At 55.2% G+C, this 26,857-nt stretch overlaps 4 protein-coding genes across 4 annotated transcripts; 1 reads left to right on the top strand and 3 right to left on the bottom strand.

Moving 5' to 3' along the window:
• Nucleotides 1-571: 571 nt before the first annotated feature.
• Nucleotides 572-3,659, top strand: GCGR (glucagon receptor). Its single transcript, XM_054393728.1, has 13 exons — nt 572-625; nt 868-964; nt 1,076-1,183; nt 1,340-1,461; nt 1,551-1,657; nt 1,794-1,947; nt 2,013-2,172; nt 2,255-2,315; nt 2,569-2,638; nt 2,795-2,883; nt 2,973-3,111; nt 3,236-3,277; nt 3,363-3,659. Exons 1-13 carry the CDS (start codon nt 572-574, stop codon nt 3,657-3,659), a joined length of 1,500 nt encoding a protein of 499 aa, XP_054249703.1.
• A 5,448-nt stretch (nt 3,660-9,107) lies between these two features.
• MCRIP1 (MAPK regulated corepressor interacting protein 1) lies at nt 9,108-11,057 on the bottom strand. Its single transcript, XM_054394062.1, has 4 exons — nt 11,050-11,057; nt 10,862-10,980; nt 10,665-10,763; nt 9,108-10,555 (listed from the first exon to the last, which is right to left on the bottom strand). Exons 1-4 carry the CDS (start codon nt 11,055-11,057, stop codon nt 10,491-10,493), a joined length of 291 nt encoding a protein of 96 aa, XP_054250037.1. The 3' UTR covers nt 9,108-10,490.
• A 461-nt stretch (nt 11,058-11,518) lies between these two features.
• On the bottom strand, nt 11,519-13,574 carry PPP1R27 (protein phosphatase 1 regulatory subunit 27). Its single transcript, XM_054393906.1, has 3 exons — nt 13,058-13,574; nt 11,869-12,019; nt 11,519-11,681 (listed from the first exon to the last, which is right to left on the bottom strand). The coding sequence occupies exons 1-3, from the start codon at nt 13,242-13,244 to the stop codon at nt 11,558-11,560; spliced, it is 462 nt and encodes a 153-aa protein (XP_054249881.1). The 5' UTR covers nt 13,245-13,574; the 3' UTR covers nt 11,519-11,557.
• Nucleotides 13,575-15,871: 2,297 nt separating this feature from the next.
• P4HB (prolyl 4-hydroxylase subunit beta) lies at nt 15,872-24,980 on the bottom strand. The gene is made up of 11 exons (XM_054393702.1): nt 24,794-24,980; nt 24,242-24,448; nt 23,352-23,485; nt 23,010-23,147; nt 20,111-20,215; nt 19,709-19,834; nt 19,140-19,340; nt 18,387-18,507; nt 17,983-18,164; nt 17,463-17,549; nt 15,872-16,889 (listed from the first exon to the last, which is right to left on the bottom strand). The coding sequence occupies exons 1-11, from the start codon at nt 24,945-24,947 to the stop codon at nt 16,803-16,805; spliced, it is 1,542 nt and encodes a 513-aa protein (XP_054249677.1). The 5' UTR covers nt 24,948-24,980; the 3' UTR covers nt 15,872-16,802.
• Nucleotides 24,981-26,857: the final 1,877 nt, after the last annotated feature.

The raw sequence follows: 26,857 nt of genomic DNA, 5'->3' as shown, positions 1-26,857 counted from the left end.
AGGTGTGAGGATTCCCAGCTACCACCATGGTTCTGGGCTCTGCACCGACATACAGCCAGGCACCGGCAGCAGTGTGGGGTCTGAGCATTGCGGGGTCCAGAGGCAGCATCACCTTGAGGAACTGCAATGGTCCCCTACACAGGGGTGCTCTGGCCACACAGGGGCTGGGGATTGGCTTGGCTGGCAGAAGGGTGGGATGGCTGCAGTGTGATGAGTCCTGTGGAGAACCAGCAGGTACACAGCAGCGTGCTGGCAAATGTACAAACAACAGACTGAGCACTCCAGCCAGGCAGGGTCGGGTGAGGACGGGGATAGGAGCATGGCACCATGACCACGGTTGGCTCTGCAGCGGGGCAGCCTCTCCTCCCATGCCTGCCTGCCCCTCAGCCGTGTGTCTCCGGCTTTTCCCTGGGACGGGTCCCAGTGCCTGCATCCCCGTGACCTGGCATCTCGTGCACAGGGTCACCCACGCGCCAGGGCCCTCCCCGCCAGGGCAGAGGAGCTGCCGAGGGCTGGTAAGAAGCCAGGCACCCCACACTGCTCCCCATGCAGCTCGTGGCCCAGTGGAGGGATGTCCCAGCTGCATCTCTTCAGCATCTTGCTGCTGCTGCTGCTCTGCTGCCAGGTAAGGATGGGTGACGCTGCACAGAGGTGCTCTGCCCCACACCCTGCCCCTTGCTTGCCCCTAAGCTGCCACCGAGCCACACCTCCCCACAGCAGCCCCTTGCTTTGGCACACTGTGCAGTGGCTGCTGCCCTTTCTCGTCTGTGCTGCTATCCATATGGCCTGGCACAGAACTGCAGTGCATGGCACTGCATGGCATGTTAGCCCACACTCACCCATGGTGACCCTCCCTGGTGCCCCCAGGGTTCCTCTGCCCAGATCACGGATTTCGTCTTCGAGAGCTGGAAGGCGTACAGTGAGGAGTGCCACCGCAACATGAGCCGCCTACCCATGCCCACAGGTGAGACCCAGCGAGACAGGGGTAAGGGGTAGAGGCACCATCATGGGGCCTGGCACCTGGCTTCCTGTACAGGAGATGCCATGAGTGCTGCCACGTCCCATCCCTCCTCAGAGCTGGTCTGTAACCGCACCTTTGACAAGTTCTCCTGCTGGCCTGACACACTGCCCAACAGCACCGCCAGCCTCCCCTGCCCCTGGTTCCTGCCCTGGTACCAGAAAGGTAACGGCAAGAGGGGGGCATGGTTGCATGTGTGTTGTGTGTGCACACGAATGTGCACATGTGCTGCTCCAAATGGTCATGCCAGGGCCGGTGCACAGTGCCCACAGTGGCTCTGGAGCTTGGCACACCCCATCCATTGCCCTCCTCCCATTACAGTGAAGCACAGATTTGTCTTCAAAACCTGTGGGCCAGATGGGCAGTGGGTGACAGGCCCCCGGGGGCAGTCCCTGCGTGATGCCACACAGTGCATGCTTGACGCTGAGGACCTGGAGGCACAGGTGGGCAGAGCTAGGGAGCAGCTGGTGTGCTGGTCCCTACCCTGACTGTCCTGCCCTACCCTGCCCTCAATTGCTCCCTCATTTTCTAGGAAAAAATTGCCAGGACCTATGGCAGCTTCAAGGTGATGTACACCGTGGGCTACTCTGTGTCACTCTGTGCCCTGCTCCTCGCCCTGGCCTTGCTGCTGGGCTTCAGGTAGGGCTGTGAGAATGGCTGCCCAGCTGGGGGCAGGTGGGGGCCATGCTGGGGGATCCGAGGCAGAAGATGGGCAGGCAGGGGCCATGACAGGGGTCTGGGTGTGCCCACTGACAGCAGATCCCTGCCTCCACAGCAAGCTGCACTGCATGAGGAACTACATCCACATGAACCTCTTCGCCTCCTTCATCCTGAAGGGTGTCTCTGTGTTGGTCATTGACACCCTGCTCAACACCCACTACAGTGACAAGATTGACGACTACCACGTGCACATCTGGCTGAGCGATGAGGTGAGTAGTGGGCTGGTGAGGCTTGGGGGGATGGGTACCACAGAAGCCCTGACCCCTGCCCACAGGCAGCCGCGGGCTGCCGGGCGGCCACGGTCTTCATGCAGTACGGCATTGTGGCTAACTACTGCTGGCTGCTGGTGGAGGGCATCTACCTGCACAACCTCCTAGTGGTGGCTGTCTTCTCTGAGAGGAGCTACTTCACCCTGTACCTGTTCATCGGCTGGGGTGAGTGCAGGTGAACTGGGTCCCCATCCCTGACCCCATTCCCAACTGTGCCTCACCTGCCCACCACCTGCCTCCCCTCCAGGAACTCCTGTGCTGTTCCTCATCCCCTGGGTTGTCGTAAAGTTCCTCTATGAAAACATCCAGTGAGTACCAGCCCCTACAGTAAGTCAGCACCCATGGGTGTGCAAGGCATGGGCAAGTGTGTGTGGGACATGCTGAGAGATGGTGGGGATGATGTGATGGCCCTGAAGAGGCTCCATGCAATCACTACACAAAGAGAACGGTGCTGGGCCATGGTGCTCTCTCAGCTGGGGCTGCTGATGCCATACCATGCCAGGTTCTAGCAGTCACCCAGCCAAGCAGCTGCCCCACAGCTCCCATCCCTCCCCTGTGCAGGTGCTGGACCACCAACAACAACATGGGCTTCTGGTGGATCCTTCGCTTCCCTGTGTTCCTGGCCATCCTGGTGAGTCTGGAGCTGCAGCTCTGCCCACCAGCATCTGAGAGGGCCCCAAGTTTGTAGCGAGAGTGACTGCCCTGGGCTGGGGAACTGAGCTGCCCTGCCTGCACTGCCTAGCCCTGTGTGTCCCTGTCCCTTATGGCTCATTGCACTCCTTTGCAGATCAACTTCTTCATCTTCATCCGCATCATCCAGATCCTCATCTCCAAGCTCCGCGCTCACCAGATGCGCTACACTGACTACAAGTTCAGGTAGGTGGTGGGCACAGCCTTGGCCCCACGTGCCTGTGGTGCACGTACTGGGGTGTGGGGGTGTGCCCTACCCATAACACTCCACGCAGGCTGGCCAAGTCCACGCTGACGCTGATCCCACTGCTGGGCATCCACGAGGTGGTCTTTGCCTTCATCACGGATGAGCACGCCCAGGGCACCCTGCGCTACGTCAAGCTCTTCTTTGACCTTTTCCTGAGCTCCTTTCAGGTGAGCCCAGCTCCACACAGAACTGACCCTCTGCGAAGACCCTCAGTCCTGGGTGGGCCCAGATCAGGGTTGGGGTTAGGGATCTGGCCACATACCTCTTGACACCTCTCCTACCTCCCCTCAGGGGATGCTGGTGGCCATTCTCTACTGCTTCATCAACAAGGAGGTGAGTGGGACAGTGTGGGAAGTGGGGAGCTGGGTGGGACTTGGGCAACCAGCAATGTGGGGACCACAATGATAGCTGCCCACAGGTACAGGCAGAGCTGCTGAAGAGGTGGCAGCGCTGGAAGCTAGGGAAAGATCTGGCAGAAGAGTACAAGCACACCTACAGCCATGCACCCAGCGCCCGCAATGGTGCTGGCAGCACCTGTGAGAAGCATCAGCTGGTGGGTGGCTGTGCCAATGGGCTGGGGCGCAGCCCAGCCACCGCATGTCCTGGCACCCACTACCTCGAGAGGACCGGCCACAGCACCACTGAGCACCTCACCCTGGGGGACCAGCACCACTGCTATGAGTTCCCTGAGACCACGGCCGAGAGCCACTTCTGAGCTTGTGGCCAGAGCAGGAAGCCTGTGCTGGCCACACTGCTGCAGGCCAAGCTGGCTGGGGCAGCTGCTGCCTCCGTCCAGAGATTCATCCCACTCTGGACACTGTGGGACCATGCCTGCCATGCTGTGCCAGACATGCACAGGACAATGGCCACAGCTGGGCCAGCTGTGGGTAAGGCATGGCGAGTGGGACTCGGACCTCTGTGTGGAGGGGACCTGTGGGGCGGGGGGATCTGTGTGGGGGGTGGGGTTCATTCTGTGGTGCTGCCCTCGTGCGCCTTCGAGACCCTTTGCGCAGTGCTGTAATTTATCTGTTGTAACTGTAAATAGGTGTGGGCCCATGCTGGGCTGCAGGGCCAGCTCTGCATGTGCCTCTCTGTCCAGTGTGTGGGGACTGGGGACACTGCAGCCCCAGACCATACCCCTGAGCATCTCCAGGTGACGACCATAGCCCCTGATGGGGAGCTGCACCAGAAGATATCCCCACATCCCTGCTGCCTGCCCGTTGCCTTCTGCACATCCCAGCTTCCTGCCCCTCTGCCCACCCTGCAGCCCTGCTGCCTGCCCCGTGTCCTGACACAGGTGAGTGAGGCAGACATGAGGCTGTAGCTGCAGCAGTGTTGCCAGCCGGGGCTCCGGCTTCTGCCAGCACACGTTATTCTCTGGCTGCTAATCGGCTCTGTCCTTTCGCTGCCAGGAGCCCTTAATTAAATCATTTGGCTCTGCCTGCCGGCATCCCCGCTCTCCTGGGAGCTGGCCCAAGCCACGGGCCAGGAGGAGACTGCCAGCAGCACCGATCATGGTGAGCAGCCCAAAAGGTGCGGGGCTGTGGGTGCCCCTGTGCCGGCCAGCCGGGCTGGCTGTCATGGCAGGGAGGGAGCACAGCAGCCGGCATCCTAAGAGGCTTGTGCCGTGCACATGAGCGCTAAGCCCGGATGCTGCAGCTTTGGGCACCACAATTGCCTGGTGTGTGGGGATTAGGCAGGCACACCCCCAGTCGGGGCACCCTGCCCCACGGATGGTGGCAGGAGGGACAATCATCCTAGCCATGACCCCCGGCTGCCCATATGCCTCGGCTCTGAGGCACAGCCTGTCGCCCAGCCCTCCTGGCCTTGAGCAGATGACAGTTCCCGGCTGTTCAGACCCCACGCACAGCCTGACAGAGGGGACGTGACGAGCTGGGTGAGTGCTTGGAGCCGTGCCCCAGCAGCCATCCGCAACTCCGTGCAGTAAACAGAGGCGCTAGCCGGGCAGCTGCCCCCGCCCCCGAATCCCACCCGATCCCAGCGTCACCCACACCACCATGGCCACGGCCCTGCCCGCCCACGCCGTCCAACACAAGGGACGGCGGGAGCCACGCTGTCTGCCTGGCGGGTGGCGGGTCCCGGACCACTGCGAGGGCATCGTCAGGGCTGGCCATGGCATGGGGAGGGCACATCCACCACGCCGGCCCCAGCAGCGCAGCCTTGGCTCCAGGCTGCAGCGCCAGGCCAAGCACGCAGTAATTTTCCTGTTTACTTGATAGCTTGCTGCCGGCCCCCGCAGAACCGGGACCCCGTGCCCAGGGGCCGGTGCAGTGCTGATAGGGGGTGGAGGGGTCGGGGGGCTGCAAGGCTGTGGCAGCGCTGCCGTGGGTCAGCGCGGCGGTGCCGTGGGGATGCACAACCAGCGGGGAAGCAGTGCTGTGGGGCTGAGTGGGCAAGGGGAGGGGAGCTCAGGGGTCAGGCTCTGCCTAGGCACAGAGATGGGGATAGGGAAGGGAAGGGGGAGGGGGACGGGGACAGATCCTGGGCAAGGCCTTGGTGCTGAAGCTGGCCGGGGCAGCCCCCCCAGAGGCGCTGGCCCCACGGGTGCTGCCGTCACCGCGGCCTCCTGAGGCGGTAATGAGCCTAATTGAGGCAAATTACTGGAGCACCAACCAAGCGGTTTCTGGGAAGGTAAATATGGTCATCGCCCGGCGCCGGGCCCTGCGCGTGTTGCTCCAGCGTCGCCATGGCAACATCCCATTGTCCCCGGGACACATCATGCCCTGTCAGGACCAGGCTGGACCCACAGCACTGAGCACACACGGACCCCCCTCAACCCTTGCCCAGGAAGAGTGATGTGCAGTGTTGAGGCACTGTGTCTGCCCCACCGTGATGACGACCCTTTGGGGACCCCCAAGCCAGCCGAAGCCCATGGGGTATCCCTCTGGAAAGGCCCTGTATCCCCTGGCTCAGACCCATGTCCCCACAGTCCCTGTTCCTTTCACAGCCTCTTGTGTCCTGCCATCCTGCCCACAGTGTGTCTGAGTCCAGCATCCCACTGGGTCCATGTTGGGAGTGGCAGATCCCCATCCCCTGCCCTGTCCCCACTGTGGAGGCTTGGGGCACATGGCAGAGACTGGCCAGGGTCAGTGGGCACAACCCCAAGAAGGGACAGTGCCAGCTGGTGGCCAGGAGCCTCATGCAAGTGCCCAGTATCTGCCCACACCAGAGCATGCCCCTGTAGCACCCACTGCCAATCTGGATGCACCCCAAAGATGGGGCATCACCTGTACCATGGCACTGTGCCTACAGCCCCTGTGCCCTGGTCATCCTCTGCTCCCATAAAGCCATGTGCCACAGCCAGTGGCTCCTCAGCACACTTGGACCCCCAGGACTGCTGGGCACAGCCCCTCCTCAAGGAGTGGCACAGCTCCCAGGACGCCAGGGCGGGAGCAGGGCGCCTGCATCCCCTGGGAGTGAGGCCAGCCCTGGCCCAAGGAGCCCGCTCCCATGGGACTGCCATCAGCATCCTTTCCCATCACCGTGGAGCTGCTGGATGGGGAGAGCCTGCTGCAAATGTGCTGCTGCAAATCTGCTGCTGGCCTCTAGCACCCACCCTGCACCAGGCTATGGGACAGGGCAGGCAAGATGCGGGTGGCTTGGAAGAAGCTGCCTGTGTGCCTCGCCTGGGGAACACTACTGGGGCTGCAGCGAAGGCTGTGGCTGGAGGACCCCTCCCTGCTGTGGCCTGGAACTGCCTGCAGCATCACCCCTGTGTGCACCCTGACAGCACCGTGCACTGCATGCCTTGGCAGCACAGCCTGTACCCCCACATCCCTGGGGTACAGCTCAGGCAGCCCAGCCTGCACAATGCACACATGTCCACACAGAGACACACTCACAGATCCACACGTGGGGACAGACCTCGTCTGACTGAGTGGGAGCCATCCGTTCCCAGTGCCTGGTGGAACAAAGGTGCTGCCACCAGCCCTCCAGCCCACACACAGTGAACAGAGAATTACAGAATCACAGACTGCTTTCAGCTGAAGGGACCTTTAAAGGTCACCTAGCCCAACCCACTTGCAGTGAGCAGGGACATCTTCAACTGGATCGGGTTGCTCAGAGCCCCAAACAACCTGACCTGGAACGGTTCCAGGGATGCAGCTTCTACCACCTCCCTGAGCAACCTGTACCAGTGTTTGACCATCCTCAGCATCAAAAATATCTTCTTTGGCAGGGGAGTCAGAGGCCAGATTGGGCTGCAGCACAGCCCCACACCCTGGGGCCGCAGCGCCTCGCACTGATATTCCCACTTGATTTATCAAGGGAATTGAGCACCACAAATTGGTCTTCTAAGTAGATTCTGCCCACTGCCGTCCCCTCTTCCTACTGCTTAATTTGATGATACAACACATACCTCTCCTCCTCCCACCGTTTAATCTAATGATGAACGCCATAGCCGAGTCACAGTGAAAATAAACCCTTGTAGAGTTCGATTTTGAGAGGTAAACAGCCTGCGGCCTCACGCTCTTGCAGGGGCACCCCCCCCGCCACCTGCCTGCCTCACTTCTCCTGCACTGCCTCACCGCCCTCACCCCCTGCTTTCTTATTAGTCTTTATAAAAATTGTCTGTTTATAGAATGATTTTTGTACATTTCATTAGAGTTTGAGTGGTTGCTTCGCCTCTGGCTTTACAGTGCCCGAGTCAAGACAAAAACAAGGCAGAGGGCAGCAGGGTTGGGCTGCAGGACCCCTGGGGGGTGCCCTTGTGCTTGGGGACACTGCTGCATCCTCTCAGACAGCCCCAGACGAGGGCTGTGGTGTGCGCCCAGCTGTGGGGAGCAACTGGGCTCCACGGCAGCCCAGCTGTCAGAGCAGTGAGCCAGCTGGCTGCCCAGTTCGAGCAGCACAACCCACAAAGGAGCTGTGGAGGGGCTGCTGCAGGCCAGCTGTGCAGGCAGCATGGGGCCAGCTCCTGGCATGTTGGTGAAGCTCATGCCCACAGCCCCATCTTGCTCCCCTAGCACCACACAGCCCAAGGTGTGGAGGCTCCCCAGGGGCTGGCTGGGATGGGTCACCTTCCCTCAGCATCACTGGCCCAGCAGAGCCCCTTCCCATCCCCATGGGACACAGACACATGGCCCTGGATACAATCAGGACTTCCAGCAGGGCAGTGTCACTCACCTGCCACACTTTCCAGACAGAAGGCACCCCACGGGGCCTGTCCTGCAGGACACATCAAGGGAAAGGGTCCATGGTAGACAGCACTGTCACCCTTGCCCCTGCCAGCCCCAGTGCCTGGCAGTGACAGGGTAAGAGAGCAGCCCAAGGCAGCTCTAGCAGTCAGCAATAAGAGGAGGCTGAGGCTGTGTCTCACTGTGCTGGAATCAGGCAGCGCGCCCCAGCATGCAAGCACCCCAGGAATGTTTTGGTGATGGGAGATAAACAGGGTCATGGCTAAGGGTAGAGATGCACTTGAGGAGAAATTCTAGCAATGCTAAGTATAGTTTAATGCCATTAAAGCAGGGAAGGGAAGAGGATATGAGTGTATTAATAGTCTCAACATTTAAATCTTTGGTCCAGCGACAGCTCCGGGGATGCTGGTGCACAGGAGGGCTGCCAGCACCCAAGGGCATTGTGCTACCAGCATGTAGTGCCCAGCTGCACACCTTACAGGGCAACTAAGAGCCCAAAGCAAGGGCAATATCCCTTCTGGAAAGAAAAATAAATAAATAAGAAGCAGCTTCACTCTCTGCATTACCTCTCCTTAGGGCTAGGTCAGGCTTGACAAAGCACAGCCAGCCTTGGCCTTTACTGTCCATGCTGAAGTGCAAAATGGCAAAGACAGGACTTCCATGACAAAATCAGAATGTTTTGGGAGTCTAAAGCAAGGAAGAACCAGGGCTCTGCACCAGGCAGGCTGCAGATCCACAGGGGCCAGCACTGGCAAACCAGCAAGCAACCAAGGAAGGATTGGGCAGCCAACAGCTGGCCAGGACCAAGGCCACCTTCACCCAGGCCTTCACAGCACTGCACCAGACACAACACCAGCACCTCTAGAGGTGCTGAGCAGCATCCCTGCGCTGCTCCAGCACCAGACACAACCTGGGTGGCCAAGAACCAAGGGATGGGCCTTGCCCCATCCCAGGAGCAGGTGCTAACGGCAGCATCACACTGAGGCAGACCCAAAAGAACACCAGCTTTTATTTACAACACTCCTCAAGTGACAGACAACAGAAAAAAAAAAAAAAGAAAGGGAACAGTACAGCTCAACGACTCAACAAAGGAAAGGTAATGGCAGACCTAGCTCCCCCCCAACCCCCTCCTGAAGCCACTGGTGCTGGGCAGGCCCTGACAGCCCCCTTCCTGCCAGCTCAGAGCATGGGCAGGCAGGGGGCTGCTCCCCACAGGTTACTGCGGGCACAGAGGCACAGTGGGCATGGCTGGTCTGCTCAGACAGGTCAGGATGGCACTGCTGCTCTCCCTCGCTCAGTGGTGATGATGCAGAAACCATCTGAGCCTTGCCAGGAGGGAGGGTGCCCAGATTGCCCCCCACCAGGGCAAGTTATACCGGCTGTGGCAGGCCCCTGCAGTGGCATTTCTGCCAGCTGCAGAGATCAGGTCTCTTCTGAGGGCACGCGCCTGGAAAAGGGTGTTAGTATAAAAGAGCACAGCGCTGCTCGAGCAAGGATGCCAATATGCCTCTTTCCACAGTCAGCACCAGCTGACCCCCCCAACCCCACTGCTGCCACCTCTCCTGAAGCTGCCAGAGCACTGAGCCAGGAGGGGCTGAACGCAGCCCAGCATCCCATCCAAGCACCTCTCAGGTGCTTGGGGCTACAGCCAAGGCTGACCCCCATTCCCATCTCCCTCTGTCGGGAGAGGAGCAGCTCCACTTCAAGCACCACAGGGACCCGGCCTGACCTAAGCACAATGAAAATCCAGCCCCGAATACAGAGCCAGGAGCTCTGGCAGCACTGATGGGTCCCAAGCACCAGCAGCACAGGTACAAATTAAACACTCCCACAAGGGAGCAAGGAACAGCTGGAGTGTGCCCTGCCCAGAAATCAGCTGCACAAGGGGTGTTGAACTGGGGCTGCTGGTCTGTTCCCAGGCACAAGGACAGATCCAAGTCTCCCTTCTCCCCCTAGCCTGCCCCAGCAGCTGTGTAGCCTGGTGCAAGAAAGGAGCAGAGAACTAGCACTGCCCTTACCAACAACAGAGCCACTTGGCTCTGCCTGGCCACGCAGCAGAACCCAAGGAGCCCATGAGCTCAGTGTGCCAGACGCAGAGATGGAAGAAGAACAGGAGATGTAGGAGCCCAGGATGAAGTGGGGAAGGACAGCCTGAGGCCAGAGAAAGCTATGAGTGGGGGACTGGAATCCTTTGCAACAGGCTCTGGGCATCCTCAGCAAGCCCCTGAGCATCTTTTGATTCCAGGTAGCTTCAGAGCCAGCCCCAAAGCTGACTGGCTCTCCCGCGGGCTTTTGGGAGTACAGACCAGAGGAGGAAATCAACACAAAATCTCAAATTAAATCTGCTTGAGGACCTTAGGAGAGCTGCCGATCCACAGGGAGGACTCGCCTTAGGACTTCTTTGCATCCTGTGTGTTCCTCCTCTTCAGATCACCCAGGTCAACAGGTTTAAACGCTGCAGGGAAGACAGGAGACACTTTGGCGGCAGAGGCCGCACCACAGCTCCCCGCGGCTGGCCGTCCCCTCTGGCAGGAGACGAGGGAGGCTTCCTCCCCACCCCTCACCTTTGAGGCTAGGGTTCGGCATCTTCTCCACATACTCCTCCACCAGGCCGCGCTCAGAGCCCATCTGGCTGCGCAAGTCGCGCTCCACGCACTGCCAGGCTGCGGGGACGGGGGTCAGGGACCACTCGCCTCAACCTGGGCGCAGGCCCCACCGCAGCCGGGGTCTCCCGAGCCCCACGGCCTCCACCCCTGCTTACCCTCGTAGATGAAGCGCACATTCTCCTCGTGGGCCGGCGTGAAGATCTCGCTGCCGGCGCCGGGGGAGCGCGGGCCGCCGCTCCGCTTCCCGTTGTAGACCACGCGGGACACGGGGGAGCTGAAAGCAAAGCGCGGAGCTGAGCCGGGCCCGTGGCCGCGGCTGGGCCTGGGGCCGGGCGGGGCTCACCTGGCCATGGCGCTGTCGGTGCGGAGGTGGCTCGGCGCGGCTCGGCTCGGCGCGGCTGCGGGGAGAAAGGAGAGGGCGGCCAGGCCGGGCTAGGCCGCGGGCCGGCCCCCGCCCGTCACCATGGCAACGCGCGCCCCTCACCTGGGCCCGGCTCCCGCCTCCGTTCGCCCTCGGGCCGCGACGGAAGCGCCGCCGCGCGCAGGCGCAACCCCTCCGCCCCGCTCCGGCAGGCGCAGCCCCGCCCCGTTACGGCCCCGCCCTTTCCCGTCCCACCTCACTCCCGGGCCGGCCTCTCACCCGCCCCGCCCCTGGCCCCGGTCGCAGGCGCAAGCAGGAGGCGGCGGCAATGTCAAGATGCTTTATTGGAAAAATACAAAGTGTTTGCGAGACGCGGTACCGAGCGAGCCCCGCCCGGCCGCCGGTCCAGGCCCAGCCCAGACCCGGCCCTCGGGCCGGCGCAGCCCTGCCGCCCCGGCCCCCGGAGGCCTGCTCCTCGCCTTGCCCCGTCTCAACCCATCGTGGTGGCCTCGAAGAGCTCCACCAGGTCCTTGTATTCGGGATCAATGAGGTCTGATGGTGTCTCCCCGTCGTCGGTGGTGGCCTCCAGGCTGGCCCCCAGAGAGATGAGGTACCTGCAGGAGACAGGGAGCTGAGGGGGGCGGCAGACACCCTCCCCCCTGGCAGCACACGCCCCTGCCCTGGACTCGGGGAAAAACCGTGTGGAGCTGTAAGGCTTGGGCAGCCCCACATACAGCGCAGGTACCAGGCTCCTTCCTAGGAAGAGGCACCCAGTCGCAGCCCAGGCAAGGTGCTCCTCACCTGGCTATGTCAGCATAGCCATCGCTGCAGGCCATGTGCAGCGGTGTCCATCCTTCCTCATCTTTCTGGTGGATGTCAGCACCGTATCTAACCAGCAGCTTGACGCAGTCCAAGTTTCCAGTCAGCACAGCTTCGTGGAGGGCTGCCATTCCTGGAAGGAAAGGATTTATTAGACCTGGATTGTGCAAGAAGCGTTCATGCTGAGCTTTTAAGTACACATTGCGCACAACCCAGCAAATAGCAGGGGGCAGCAAACCCTCATGAGTGTTTCTTTCCCCAAACTGTTCTCCCCAAAGACTGAGGAAGCACGAGGAGCTGCCACAAGTTTCTGTTCCCCTTCTACAGCACATCTTACAGCGATCTGACATGGCACAGCACCCACCTCCCCCCACTAGGCCAGGCAGGACATACTAAAGGCGGAGGAGGTGCCTGCCCCGAGTCCAGCCATGGAACACAAGGTTCTCCAGGGTCCTGCTTTGTATAAGTTTCAGAAACAAGTAATGAAGCAACCAGCATGGAGGAGAGGAAGCCTGGGGCCATTCAAGACCCTTCTGTGGCTGAAGCCAAATGCAAGAAAAGGACAAATCTGAGCTCTGCACTGTACTGCGCCAGCCAGTACAGATCAAGGCATTCCATAAACAGTCGCTAGTGAGGCGGGGTGCAAACATTAAGGCAATGCCTTCCTCATAAACAGAAGTACTGCAAGTCCATGAATCTAGATGTGTGTAAGAGAACACACATCACATTCTATTTTGTGGGAAATGAAAAGAGCCAGGAACAAAATGCTTCTCTCAGCTCTACCCTCAAACCATGGTGGGAGGCATGAGCTCTGCTATCCCATCAGGAGTTCTACAGCCCAGCCTGTCCTTGCTGCTGCTTCTCTAGATCCTACCACACTGCAGGTGCACTATCATTCTTTTAAGGATCCAGCCCCTTCCTGCAGCATATGCTGGCCATGCCCTTGAAGAGAGATGTTGATGCCCTGGCATGGGGCCCTCTTAGACCCTGCTTGATAAAATTTGGGCCACTATTCCCTGGGGAGAAGAATGACTTGATTCCATCCTATCACCCTGCTAAAGGTGACCTGTGCCCAAGCTTTGGCCTCACAGCTTGTTCTCATCTCCCTCACAGCCCAGCTGAGCTGTGCTATTGCACAGATTTCAGTTCTGCCAGCCCCAACAGCACTCACCAGAAGGGTATATGGTGTCCAGCGTCACCTTCCTGGCACGTATGAATTTGCCCACCTGCTCCAGGTCTCCTTGCTTGATGTGGTCCTGAAAGACGATGTCATTGGGGAAGTGCACAGTGCGTGAGGCTCTCAGTCTGGGGACATAGCGACTGTACTGGGACACTGAGGCTGGGCAACAGTCCCTCATGCTGATCACAGCCTTCAGATACTGCAGAGGAGGAAGACCAGAGGTGTGTAGGGCTGAAGAAGCAGCTGGAGTAGCTCAGTGTTTGGCCCTACTGCTTGTTGGCTTTGCAGGCTTTCTCCTCCTCTTCTGCCCAGCTGGCCTCTCCTTGCTATAGAGGTGTGAAGCACCTGCAGCACTGCAGTCCCTCTGTGTCTGTGTTTCTGGTGGGTCCAAACGTCCGTCTGTGTGTCCCCCGGTGGGTGAGCGTCGGTCTCAGCTGCAGGGCTTCCTCTATGCTCCCATGCTGCATGCAGGAGGTGGTGCTGGGCACACGCAGCTCACCTGGCAGGCCCTGTGCCCAGGGCTGAGGGTTCTCCAGTGGCACTGCGTTATATAGGCTCCCGCAGGCTATTTTGGGGACATGTGGCTCAATATTTGCCATGACACTTTGTAACTGAGCCGCCCAGGCTCATAGCCTCCGACTTCTGTCCAGAAGTTGGTGTCTCATCTTACCATCCACCTGTTGATGTCTCCATCCAAGGGGTCAAACCTACTCTTGTTGTTGTTGGGAGACAGCCCCTCAGAGGAGCTCAATGGCCTGGAAACAGAACTTCCCAGCACCAAGCCTGCTTCTGCATGTGCCCAGGAAAGACAGAGCATCACCAAAGGAGGGGAACCAGCTGCCCCTGTACCTGCCAGCACAATGCAGTGCAGACATCTCAGAGCTCTGAGGCCAAATACATTCAGAATGAAGTCACTCTCCTGTGGTTGCATCAGACAACCAGAAAGCAGCATGAGCTGTGCTTCCCAGCATGCCTGCATGACAGTGTAAAGTTAAGTGCAGAGAATACCACCGCATGTGGGATGTCATCAGTGCCTTCGATGAGGACACAAATGCTGCTGGTGTTCCCAGTGTAGGTGCAGAACCAGAAGCCTACGATGCCAGTCTATGGTGTTCAATGTCCTACTTCAAACCTGGAACTAAGACAAGCTTCTACAAAACCACCATAGAACAGCTGAAGAATAGCACCACCACCAGACAGCTCCTGCACTCATTACTTGCATTTCAAGGCCCCAAGACATCATCTACCACAGAGGAGTCTCTCAGACCCATCAAAGGCTCACACAATATCTGCTCCTCCATGCTTCTTCCCCTTCAAAGCTTGGCCATTTCAGATACATGAGCTTGTGCTGATTCACATTAACAAGGACCATCCAGTATAGTGTGTCAGGAGACATCCCTGTCCCCCACTAGGGGTCACAGAGATTTCAGTCTGCCCCTTGTGCAACAGACCCTGCTCCTCAACACCTCCAGCAGTGAGGCCACAGCTTAGCCACACGAGAGCTGCCTGCACTTGTTTATCCTCTGGCAAACACATTGATCTATTTTCCAAGCACCTTGCAGAGGGTTACATCTGGCAGAACACGGCTTGATAGGGAGGCCAAGTGGCTGCTGTGAAGACTGAACACTTTGAGCCTGCTTTCTTGGAAAAGCAATTAGCTCTGTACACAAGATGACTCTACCTGGTAGAGTCCTCCTCTGATGTACAAGCAAGCCCCCTCCCCTGAGCTGGGCAAGGCAGGTCTCTGAGCATGAACAGCAGAACCACTAAAGAGTTCAGCCTTGTTCAGACTTTGGCTCCAAAAAATAGTCCTAACCATCATGTTCCAATGGAACTTCTTACTTGAAATGCTCTATTCCTCCCCACCCAAATACAAGGCAACTACCACTAACCATCACAAGCCACTAGCACTGCCAGCTCTGTGGGTTACAGCCACAGCAGCCAGGCTATGACAAGTACAAGACCCAGAGGGAAGCACCCTCAAAGGTCCTTCTCCACACGACCACAGGCTGGTCACAAACACAACTGATCACTAGTGCCTGTTCTGTTACCAAACACCATTTGCTGACCCCACAGAGAGCAATCACTGCTTCAGCCCAAGCCCTGCTGCACCAAAAGTTTGTGCACACACAGGACTTGGCCAGAGGAACCACAGGAGGAGGGTAGAGCTGCAGACAGGTGGGAGTGTTGCACATCACCCTACCACCCCAGGCACCAGGAACATCCTGAGATGCCCTTTAGCTTTGCTGTGCCCTCCTGTGTGACATTTATAGCAAATTTTCCAACAAAAGTATTTCCAGCAATGTCTGGTTTGGAAATAGCAGTGTTGCTCACTGGATCACATGTGCTTGACTATCCAAGCTACAGGCAGTCCCATCTTTCCCTGTAGGCAAATAAATTCCTTGGTGAACTGCTTGAGGGCACTGAGGTTTCTACTTGCCTCTGGCCAGCTGGCAAGTAGAGCACTTGTTTTGGAGCCCAAGAACGTGCCCCCTTCACTGCTAACAGAGCTACTATCTGCCCAACTGAATCTGGACATGACTGGTCATCTTGACAATCATTTTCTTCTTAGATTACACAGCACAGATTTCTTCAGGTTAAGGTACCAGAAGCCACCTGCAGAACTGTTCAGAAAACAGCACATTTGAGAGAAGCTACTGTTAAAGTTTGAGAAAGCTGACAAACCATTCTGGCAGAGTCCCTTGAGAACCAGTCCAGAATTCTGATCCTCTTTCAGGTCAGGCTCAGTTGTATGTATTCTATGCTCTGATGAAGACAGAGACATAATAGTATTAAAATCTCAACTTTATTTGGCCAACAAATTCGGTTCCAATGTTACTTTAGCAGAATGCTAAGAACCAGCCTGATAACAGCTCAGGCCTTTGAGGCACTCCCCTGTTCAAGTTCCTCCCCAAACCCAGTAACTGCAAATGTCCTTGTTTGTTCTTTTTATCAGGCCCTCCCACACCACCCACCTGCCTTGGTCAACCCACTCAAAATGATGCATGGAAAGGGATTTCAAAAGTCTTGCATTTGATCGAAAGGATGGCAACACAGATAGGTCTTTAGACCACCTCCACCCTCAGAGCCTGCCACAGCCAGTGCATACAGTATTCCACCCTTCCAGGTGTTTGGAATAGTCATCTCCAAGTGTTTTAGAGCAGAGGGGAAAGAAAACATCTGGCCAGTGTGAAAAGAAGCACCTTAGTTACACCTTTCACCAGGGTGATGCCATCAGCCTTCTGCCTGTTCCCTACAGACACTGAAGGCTGATTCCAGGGAAGAACAGCTGAGGCCATTAAGGACCTTGCTGAGTGCAGAAATCAGCTACAGGGTTCAGTTTGAAAAGAAATAAAGCTTTCTTGGAAGATGTTAGTGGCAAGGCTCCAGAACGTTGGGCCATTGAACTTGTGCTACCACTTCACAATCTGCTTCTACCCAGAAGGTCAGAATACTTCAAACAAAAGCTGTGTACAAAAAAGTACATCACAATAAAAAAGAGCCCAGCTGGCTGGGCTGGCTACCTAGTGACAGATCCCTTCTCAAAAGTGAAAAGAAAGAAAATAAAGTGTATGGACAAGTGAGGGTAAAAAGTGTTACTTTAGAAGCCAATCCCTGGATTTTCAGTCATTCACCTTCTGCTTTAAATCTTAATGGGTTTCTGCCTCGCTGGGCTGCATAATAGCAGCCAATTTAGTGTCTTGATTTTTTTGGGTGCTGTGCATCAGTCTTCTCTTTACAATTCATCCTTTTGGAGTTTCTGATCATCATCATCACCTTCCTCAAGGTCTGTTTCTTCATCTGTCTCCACATCCTCCAGATCCTGTAAAGGTTACAGACAGTTACAGGTTTCTGGCACATTAGGCAGATCCAAACCCAAGCACAGAATACCACCTCTAACTTGGTCACTGCTGCCACATGAACAGAACACCCAGAGACTTCTACAAAAAGCTCTGGATTTGAGGCATTAAGGATTTAGGAACCCTAAAAGCTGGTACCTCCAGCACCCAGCAGATGAGGAACATCCAGCCATGTACACTGTGTGCATAACAGTCATCATACTGCCCGAGTTGCAGGGGCAGAGCAGCATTCTCAGTGAGGAACAAGCCCTCTAAGTATTCAGTTTGCACAACAACCAGAGACACCCTGTGCAAATTTAGAGGTTATAGTATGAGCAGTTTCCATACATTTTGTGCTTAAGCCTCCCCAGAACATTTACTTCACACCTAAAAGGAATCCATCACAGGCCAGTAGCCAACCAGGCTGTAACTGACCAGGTCCATTTTATGATGTGGATGCTTTTGTCCAGCAGTATTGTTTCCTGTCCCATAACCCATTTAAGGCTTAGGACTCAGCACAAGATCCAACCCATGCTCCACATTCTGATGTTACTCACATCATCAGCTGCTGCCCCATCCTGACCACCACTCTCCAAGAACTTTTTGAAGCCTTCTAGTGTCCTTTCCCCATTATAGTCAATTACCTACATAGGAAAAAAAACAGAGAATGGTTATGGGGACCTACAAAACCACACCCCTGAGGAGGAGAATTCTCTTTCTGAGCAACAGTTCACATGCCAAGCAAAAGGGAATTTAAAAATTCACCTTCACCCATACGAGACGAAGGAAAACAGCTCAGCCACTAGACTTCAGAGATCACTGCGAGGAAAGAATAGCCTGCAGATGAGCACACTGTCCTCTGCTATGCTCCCTCTTTTCCCCAAACCCATTTCCCACCCCCACCAAACTCCTTCCTACAGCCCAGCCCCCCAGAGGGTCTCGATGTCCTGTAGACTCAATGTATTCCATCCCTACAGAATGGAGAGCCCTCCCAAACGCCTTGTCCAGAACAAACTCCAGCACTGCTAGAGCTCCCTCGTTAAGTGATGATCTATTAAAGGTCAGCTGCCTTCTTACATTTCTGCCAGAGCCTGCAGGGAAGAACTTGAGCGTGGGGAAGCTGTGGATTTTCACTGCCTCCACTTCGTTGGCTGTCGAATCCATCTTGGCAATGACAATGTTCTCATGGTCCCTGTAGGTCTCTCCCAGCTTGTCCCAGATAGGAGCCAGCTGCTTACAGTGACCACACCAGGGGGCATCTGTTAATTACAAAAATATCCTTAGTACCAACAGCCTAATGAGTTACCAGTGCTCCCCCTCTTCCCCCTCACCAGACAGTTCACACACATCTTTTCAACCCAGGCACTGCCTTTGTGGCTTAGATTCTGCAAGATGCTTTCTCCCTGACTAATCCCAGTCACACAGTGTTTTGCACTTGTCTCATGGCAGTTACTTGAAATCAGCTCCTGAAAGACACTTACAGAACTCTACAAAGACGTTCTTATTCTCATCAAAAGCAACTTCTTCGAAGTTCCTCCCAACTAGAACTTTGACAGGCTGCCTGTCCCAGTCTTCAGGGAGATCTTGACTCATCAGGTGGGGCTGGAATAAGAAGTGAAATTCAGAGAAACAGTTTGCCACACAGCTGCTTGGAATGCACATGCCATCACATATCCTGGAAAGCCCAAGTTTAAATCATCTCAATGCCTGAAATGGCTCAGAGCTGTGAGCAATCAGATAAGTAAGCCACTTCCTCTTCTCCTTACAGAAAGTCTCTTTCCACCCCAAGCAAGCAGGAATATCAGGTGCTCTTGTGCAGAGAACAGCAACTGAGCTCTGCAGGAAGGAAATAGTACTGCTGACAGTACCATTACCACAGGATGAGTTTAGCCAAGCTTCTATGGCTACCTCCAGCAGATGAGGGCTGAAAGCTCTTTAAGCTGTGCCACTCAAGTTCACACCTTCCATCATCTGCTGGATAAACAGCACAGTAACCATAAGCAGCAGAAAGATCAGGCTCATACTTTACTTGGGTGCCAGCACATAGCTTCCTCCCCTACAGTCTTCACACTCCAGTAGCTTTGCCTTTCATTTCCCAGCATAAAGCCCACTAGAGATCCTGTATGTTGGTTGGAACCATTTTCTCCTGATGACTCACACAGCTCCATACAGGGAGCATTTTTTTATGCTTGCTCAGCCAACAGGTTACCACTGGCAGCACTGATCTTAATTACCTTGATCTTGCCCTCCAGGAACTTGTTACAGAACTCTTTGATCTTGTCTGCTGTGAGGTCATCTGATTCAGGTTTGTATTTGGTCATTTCTTCCTCCAGTGTGATCAGACGTACAGCTGGACATTCCTCTTTCTTGAGGCCAAAGAACTCCAGAATCCTCTGGTTGTCAGTATGGTCACTGTCTATGAAGATGAACAGGATCTTTGGAGGAAAAAAAGTTAAAGACCATATGGTGAGGACAAGTACCTTGATATTTTACACACCCTTGCACAAGAAGCAGCTGAACTGGCTCTGCTCTTCCTTCTCTGAGCCCATGGAGAAGGCACCTTGGCAGGGCACAAGCACTGGAGCTGCAGCAGTTCAAGTACCACAGGCACAGACCTGGCACTGCTTGTCTTGAGACAGTCAGATCTGCATGCACAAGGAGGACAGTCAGGAGTTAACTGCTACTCCTTCAGCAGCTGAGCAAGCAGACACAGGTGCAAGTCTTGCACAGCTGTTCAGTGGATACAGTCAGTGCTACACTTCTCTGCATGAGGTGGGCACTTAATCCAAGAAACCCCTCTCACCTTCCCTTTGAAGTTTCCAGCTGCACTCTTGAAGTTGTCCAGTTTCTCCTGATAGCCAGACACACTTTTTGGTAGGAACAGCAGAATGTGAGTCTTGATCTCTCCTCCAAAGATTTTAGGAGCAGTCTGAAAAGCAACAAATATTTTTTGAAGTAGTAAACCACTGTCAAGACCAACTTGGCCCTGCTATTCTGGCTGGACCACATAAGCCTCCAGTATCCCAGAACTACCCTGAACAGGAAGCTTCTCCCTCCCTTCCCTCGAGTTCTTCACACATCTTCCTAACAAACTAGTGTCAGTTCCAAAATAAACAACCACAGCCTACAATTTCAGCTTTGTTATATTCATACAGCAGCTCCATGCAGGCCTTACCAGGTCTTACGTATCTGAAGTGATACCCACCTGCTCAGTGAACTCTATGACCAGGGGCAAAGCATTAGCCTTGATGAAGTTCAGTAAATCATCTTTTTTGAGATCCCCTTCAAAGTTATTACGACCCTCATCAAACTGCACAAAAACAAAACCACTGTTAGAACACTTCCAGATCCCACACACCTTTCAAAAAATGAGAATGCATTCACACCAGCCACAGCCCCAGTGGAATCCCAGCTGTACTTGTTCAGAGGAGACTTCTGTCTCTCAAATAGGTCACCACATGTTCACATCAAACCTGGATCCAGCTGTTCCTCTTCCTGGCAAGCACAGCCTTCAATCACCACCCCCCCAGCAGCAGAAGTCAAGCAGTAACATGACAGTCAGCTTAGATCTCAGCACTGCTCTGCACAATCATGAAACGAGGTGTGAAACAGCTTCAGCAGCTGCCTTACAGCTTGGTGTTAGGCAGGGCAGGAGAAGCTACCAGAGCATGAGCATCTTTGTGCTCCACAGGAATGAGCCAGGTCAGAGCATTAATCAGACAGTCTGACAGTACAGCCCACCATGCACTGCAATTAAATGGTGTTTTTCTCTGCTGTGGGGCTCCTGTGATCTCTATTGTCAGAAACAACAGCACATGTTTTGCAGGCACGTTGCACTAGAGGTGCCAGATCCATTTTTATATTAGAACTTCACCTGTATCCCTTTACCAGCATTCTTGGAACCTTGCCTGGCAGCCTGAAAAGGGAACAGCTGTAGAGGACCATCAAGGTTAAAGAGAAGATGTGCAGGATAACACCACAGGCCCAAGGCACCACTTCAGTTACTGGCAGAAGCAAAAGGGTGGACTCAGATAACCTACTGTTAGAGGAAGCATACCAGTCTCAGCTAACAGCTCAGCAAAACACTTAGCACTGGAAATTAATGTTGTAAACACTTTAAGAGTATTGAACATCACCCTAGCACCCTCAGAACAGTTGTTTGAGGGTCTCTGCAAGTCCAGACAGTTCATACAGTAAGATGAGAATGAACCAACAAACCCTCACAGTTTAGGCCAAACTAATTACAGGAAGCTAAGCCGAAGCCCAAACACAGAACTGTCAGTTAAAAAATAAAATCTGATTCTTATGCTCTGGAATTTGGTTACCACTGGTGCTCACTTTCACCTTGCTTTGGGGCAGGCATTTGCAAGCTCTCATGACACTATTATAGTATCACACCAGAAGAGGAATAAGGAGGCAACATTTGCCAGCTGGAAGGCATCTACCCTCTCTTCCACACAGAGCACAGAGCTGTTCCAACTCCCAACACCTGACAGAGAAGTTGCCCAGTACAGAAATGCTTTTCATTCCAGAGATACCCAAGCTGACTACATTTATGGAAAACAGTTTCTAAATTCCTTTACTGTTCAAGGCTGGTCCTGCCATTGCCCCAGTTCTAGAGAAGCAGAGGAAACTTAACAGTGCACAGACTTGATGGTTAGAGGACAGTACATCGGATCAACACCAGTCCATTCTGCAGAGTGCTCAAGATGAAAAAACGAACACACAGGGAACTAAATAAAACCTTGACCTGTTGGTGAGAGAAGCCCTGGCTGTAACCCAGGCCCCGCTCAGAGTCCAGTGCTGGTGCTCCCAGTGTCTCAAAAAGATGGTGGGTTCTAGAGAAGCATTTCTGTTTGCACTTCAGCCTTTGCCAAAGGACAGGAACAGAAGTTGAGAAAACTGCTGCAAACAGCAACTTCAGCTGAGCATTAGCCATGAATAGAGCACAGATTGCAGAAAGCTATGTATGTGATGAGGGAGACAGGGAGACAGTCAAAATGAAAACACTGCTCCCTTCACCCATCCCAACTTCTCTACCTGCAAAACCCTAGTATTTTGAACTCAATAGCCAGCTCATTTACTTGCATCTTCAGCCACACCCAGAGGGGATTCCTCACTGAGAATTTTAGCCTACAAGCTCTTAACTCTATAACTGCAATTTCAGAGGTGCAGTGGAATAAAATGTGCTTATTTTAGCTAAAGAAAGACTGAAATAATTCATTCAACTCTTTAGCCTGTCTTAAGTCAGACTAATGACTGATTAGATGACAGGTTTAATAAGTCTGAACCCAAAGCAGCTTTGTCCTGCCTCACTGCACCTGTATGTGCAATATCAAGTCTAAGAAACCTCTGCTTGTATTCACAGGCCTAGAATTTGATTCCAGTGACCTGGATTTTAACAGTAAAAGGGATCAGTAAGTTTATTTCTGACTCTGTGATGGCTGGCACCCCTCTGCACATAACCCAAGTGCCCCAGCCTCAGCAGCTGAAACTGCAAATCCCCTCAGGAACTTTGCTGAAATCACTGAGCTATGGAACCCTCTCGGTATGAGGCAAAACAGCTCTTGGACACAGCAACAACTGACTGCAGCAGAGGCCAAACTGAGTATGCTTAAAAGCAACTTTAAGCCACAATCACAGAGAGCATCGTGACAAGCCAGCAGAACTTGGTTGTCCTTCTATTTGAGGCCTTTGAAGCTCAGGGCAGGGGACAGAAGCCCTTACTAGTTACAGCCCTCAATATCTTAAAGGTTGTGCAGACCATTACTGCACTTCAGCCAGACACCTGAGGAAGCAGGGAAATGAAGGAAGCAACAGCTTGGACTCAAAGTCCAGCAGCCTCAGGAGGGCAGTGTCAGGCCAGGAGACCAACAAAGCTGCCAACTATAGACCCCACCACTGCCAGCCAAAGGGACCTACAGCTCCCCACCCCACAAAGGGGCTACAGGTTCTGCTTTTCCTCTCCCAGGCTCAGAGGCTTGGGAACAGACAGTGCAGGATCCTTCATTGTTTTGTCCAGGGCTGCCCCTATTTGAATCTAATTAGAGGAAAAAAAGGCAGAAGATTCAGGTGTGGTGCTCACGCTTTGCACCAACCAGTACCTTCTTAAAGAGGACCACACCATCCTTGCTAAGCTGGTACTTCGTGAAGACATCAGCATTAGAGGAAATCCCAAAGGGAATGTCATCCACAGCTTCTGCTGCCAACAGGAACTCCTTTGCAGCCTCTGATGTCAGATCCTGGAGAATAAAGAAAGGTGTCTCACATGGGACATGTCAGATTGCAGCATAAACATCCCAGGGCTTACCAGCTAAAGAACTGGAAGATCAAGTAAGGCAGGACAAGTGTTTCACAACTCATGCAGAACCTTCCCCAGATGTGGCAGAAAGCCGGGAGAGCCCAAGACACAGACAAGAGCTTCTCAAGTTGAAGTACAAACTTACCTTAAAGAAACCAATCACAACCACTTCACTGGAATCCACTAACGTCTCTGCTGCTGCAGCATCTGCCAGAGTAGTTGCAGCTGGGCCAGTGCGTTTCTTCAGCCAGTTGACAATATCATCAGCTTCTCTGCCAGCTACACCAAAAAGAAAAGAATATTGACTTCTTCCTCCAACCACGTGAAAGGACAGAAACTCCCTACACTTACAGGCAAGGTGCTCAGCAGCTGGCCAAGAGGTCAGAAAGGATCGAGATATCATTTACGCAACTCTTTCCCTTTCACTCCTGGTGTAATTAAGCTAATCCCTAATTGTGAAGTCAAGGTACAAGGGGCTTCTAGGAATCCACTCTTCATTTGCACTTAACCCAAGCACATCTTTAAACTTTGACCACTGATACAGCACTTCAAATGCCAGTATTGCTCAAGCAATGTATCACCTTTTCCTTTCACACTCAGCTTTCTGGACATTGGCCTCAGCATCCAGCATAACATGGGCTGGTTCAGCTGAACTCAACTTCTCTTGGTCTTCCTTGCACCTCTCTCTTGTGTTTGCCTCATCACCCAACCATTCAGATGTTTTTTTTTAAGTTCAGGGTGCTATATTATTTGAATGAAGTCAAGCCAAGCTTAGATTGTTCTTCTTTTCCAAAGAGAAATAATTCCATCTATTTTAACTCATATTAAGGCTTTCCCCAGCTTTAGGTGAGAAAACCTGTTAAAGGCAGACATGCTCCTCACCACCCCGAAGCCACTCCCCCGATCACTGTCGCTATGAACCTTGTCCAGCCGTGTCAGCATACCGAGGAGCACAAAGCCAGGTGCACAGACCCGCCGCCACGTCGTTGCCCTATGCACCCAGGGCCAGGCACGGGGCCAGCCACTCCGGCTCACCTGTATACTCCTTAGGAGCGGCTTTATCACCGTTCTTGAAGAACTTGATGGTGGGATAGCCGCGGACACCGAACTGCTGCGCCAGCTCCGATTCCTCTGTGGCGTCCACCTTGGCCAGCCGGATCTCTGAGCCCTCTGCCTTCAGCTTCGCCGCCGCCTTCGCGTACTCTGGCGCCAGCGCTTTGCAGTGCCCACACCACGGGGCATCTGCGGGACAGGGCGTCAACATCGGCCAAACCCCACCCGGATCCCTCTCCTTCCCAGCCCCGAGACCCTCCTGCGCTTACAGAGCTCAAGAACAGGCAGTGAGCAGGGACAATGAGAGCACAGACGCCGCACTCCGAGTCCAGCGGCCCCCAGCCCAACCCAGCGCTCCAGCAGGGCCCGCACGGCCCCCGCCCCCAGGCCAGTACAGCCCAGTCCCTCAACACCTCCCGCCCTAGGCACTTCCGCCCTCCCGGCGCCGCTCTCACTCCCCAAGGCAGGCACTGCCGGGTCCTCCCGGTTTCGGTCCCACACCCTCTCCCGCCGCCCCATTCCCGTCGGACTCACAGAACTCGACAAGGAGGTATCGGTGATCCGCCAGCGCCTGCTCAAAAGAGGCGGCCCGCAGCACCAGGACACCATCCTCCTCTTCCAGGGCAGCAAAGACAGAAGGTGGCAGGAGGAGGCAGAGCAGCGCGGCGATAGAGCGGAGTCCCGCCATGGCGTTGATGGCGGCGGGTCGGGACGAGCCAGGCCGGGCGTGCGGCCGCGACACCACCTCCACTTATAAACCCGCCCTCCCCGGCCGCTGCCGCGCCCCATTGGCCGCAACACGTCCCGCAGCCACCGTCCGCCATTGGATCGACCCCTCCACACGGACTGGTGCTAGGCTTCTATTGGTCACTGGGCTGGGCACGCCCTCCGCCCTCCGCCGCGGGTTGGCCACAGACCTCTCTCACCTTCCGCGGACTGCTATTGGCCTCTTTCTCCTTTGCGTCTCCTACGATTGGTCAGCGTCACTGCCTCACCCAGCCGCCTGCCCTCGAACGTGGCACTCGGGCGGTCCCGGCGGGCGGGCATTGCGCGTGCGCGCGGCCAGGCGAGCGTGGTGGATTGTGACTGGACCGCGGCCGCCGCATGTTGACCCACCCCGGAAGGGAACGTGCCGCTTCCGGCGCCCGCGCGGGGAAAGGCTGCGGGGCGCGGCTGCGGGGCGCGTGACACCTTACGGCGCTCGAAGCCGGGGCGAGGCCTGAGAGAGGCGGACCTGGCTCAGTGGGCACCGGCGGGAGCTCGGGGCTGATTCTGGGGCCAGACCCAGCCTACCCTGCGCTACCGCAGCAGCGTTGCCCCATTGCCTGCCCCTCCGGCCCTGAGCTCCCCGTAGACAGGCTGCTGTCTAGCGTAAGACCTCCTACTGCTGCCGCTCAGAGAAGCCTCTTGTTGTGAGGCTGCAGCCCTGCCAGAACTGGAAATAGGCCGTGGGCACAGAGGGGTTCCGTGCAGTTTTGAATGCCCATTGGAGGCTCATGGTGGCTCTCAGCCTCACCATATGCCTTCCCTCATAAAGAAGGCAGTTGTGCAGTGTGTGTTGGAGGCTAGGCACAGGGAGCATGTCGTCGACCGTCCAGTATTGAGTAGGAGCTCACTGTGACAAGCTCTAGTTCAGAGTGTGTTCTGTGCACTGTCTGCAAGAAATGAGCCACCCAAGAGGGAAACTGCAGCAGGGGGGGGAAAAGCATTGTAGGCAATGTAGGCATCTACTGACACACCACAAGAACCAGCCATGACGTCCTAGGAGCTCAGCTGGGGAAGGAGAGCGCCCAGGCAAAGGCTTCAATGTTGGTACCGCCAGCAGCAGGAGATGAGCAGGGCTGCCCAACTGGTAAGTGCTGGAGCAGGGACAGGGTCGCTGGCCACACCCTACTAATTTCCTAGCTCAGTGCCTGCCTGCAATGCTGTTTGCTGCTCTTTGCTCTCCTCTCACTTCCCAAGCAAGCAGCATTCAGAACAAGGCGACCAGCAACTCTTGGCAGATCATCTGGTTGTCCCAATTGCTGTGACAAAGCAGTTGTCTGGTCAGGAGCTTTGCCTGGGTGCAGAACTGGATGCCTTTTTCAGGCACAGAGTCCGATGTGGTTTCAGATGGCAGAGCTGAACTGAGCAAAGTATTGACTATGCACTAGCTGCTGCCTGCGGCTGTGCAGACACAGATACGTTGGGCTGCCAGGGTGGGGAACCAGCTGCTGCCAGGATGAGATTCAGTGCTAACACTTGGCCATCTTGAAGCCTGCCTGGTTCCATGAGTAAGGGAGCCATTGCCCTGAGCAGCCTGACTCCTTGCACTGCCAGAGGGGCTCTGCAGTGAAGTGCTCTGCTGAAAGGGCTAAGCCCTACATTGGGGTTATTCGTGCCACTGAACCCTTGCTGAATGCACTCGCAGAGGCAGGCTTTGCCAGCAGCCAAAAGGATGTGGCACGTCCCACTGCCAGCAGATCCCTGGGGCTCAGAGCAGTGAGCTGTGTTACCACAGCAGCAGAGGCAGTGAGACCAGCTGCAGTGCTGGTCCCCTGGTACATGTGCTTGGCAGATCTGGCAAGGCCGGCAATGCTCTCTGATATCTTGCAGGTG

This window comes from Indicator indicator, chromosome 29 (assembly GCF_027791375.1).
Source record: "Indicator indicator isolate 239-I01 chromosome 29, UM_Iind_1.1, whole genome shotgun sequence".
In the NCBI taxonomy this organism is placed as follows: Eukaryota; Metazoa; Chordata; class Aves; order Piciformes; family Indicatoridae; genus Indicator; species Indicator indicator.
The sequence above is the reverse complement of the archived record's forward strand: the minus strand, read 5'-3'. Positions and strand labels throughout refer to the sequence as shown.

Excerpts from the sequence above, each read along its gene's own strand:
- PPP1R27 (XM_054393906.1), bottom strand. The coding sequence starts at position 13,244 with ATGAGGGACTGTTGCCCAGCCTCAGTGTCCCAGTACAGTCGCTATGTC. Across the intron at positions 12,020-13,057 it reads GGACACCATATACCCTTCTG|GAATGGCAGCCCTCCACGAA; the intron begins GTGAGTGCTGTT and ends CTTTCCTTCCAG. Across the intron at positions 11,682-11,868 it reads GGCTATGCTGACATAGCCAG|GTACCTCATCTCTCTGGGGG; the intron begins GTGAGGAGCACC and ends TGTCTCCTGCAG.
- GCGR (XM_054393728.1), top strand. The coding sequence starts at position 572 with ATGTCCCAGCTGCATCTCTTCAGCATCTTGCTGCTGCTGCTGCTCTGC. Across the intron at positions 1,658-1,793 it reads GCCTTGCTGCTGGGCTTCAG|CAAGCTGCACTGCATGAGGA; the intron begins GTAGGGCTGTGA and ends CTGCCTCCACAG. Across the intron at positions 2,639-2,794 it reads CTGTGTTCCTGGCCATCCTG|ATCAACTTCTTCATCTTCAT; the intron begins GTGAGTCTGGAG and ends ACTCCTTTGCAG.
- MCRIP1 (XM_054394062.1), bottom strand. Across the intron at positions 10,764-10,861 it reads TGTGCGCTTCATCTACGAGG|CCTGGCAGTGCGTGGAGCGC; the intron begins GTAAGCAGGGGT and ends CCGTCCCCGCAG. Across the intron at positions 10,556-10,664 it reads GCCGAACCCTAGCCTCAAAG|CGTTTAAACCTGTTGACCTG; the intron begins GTGAGGGGTGGG and ends TCTTCCCTGCAG.
- P4HB (XM_054393702.1), bottom strand. The coding sequence starts at position 24,947 with ATGGCGGGACTCCGCTCTATCGCCGCGCTGCTCTGCCTCCTCCTGCCA. Across the intron at positions 19,835-20,110 it reads TCATAGAGTTCACTGAGCAG|ACTGCTCCTAAAATCTTTGG; the intron begins GTGGGTATCACT and ends GTTGCTTTTCAG. Across the intron at positions 17,550-17,982 it reads CTGCAGGCTCTGGCAGAAAT|GTAATTGACTATAATGGGGA; the intron begins GTAAGAAGGCAG and ends TTTCCTATGTAG.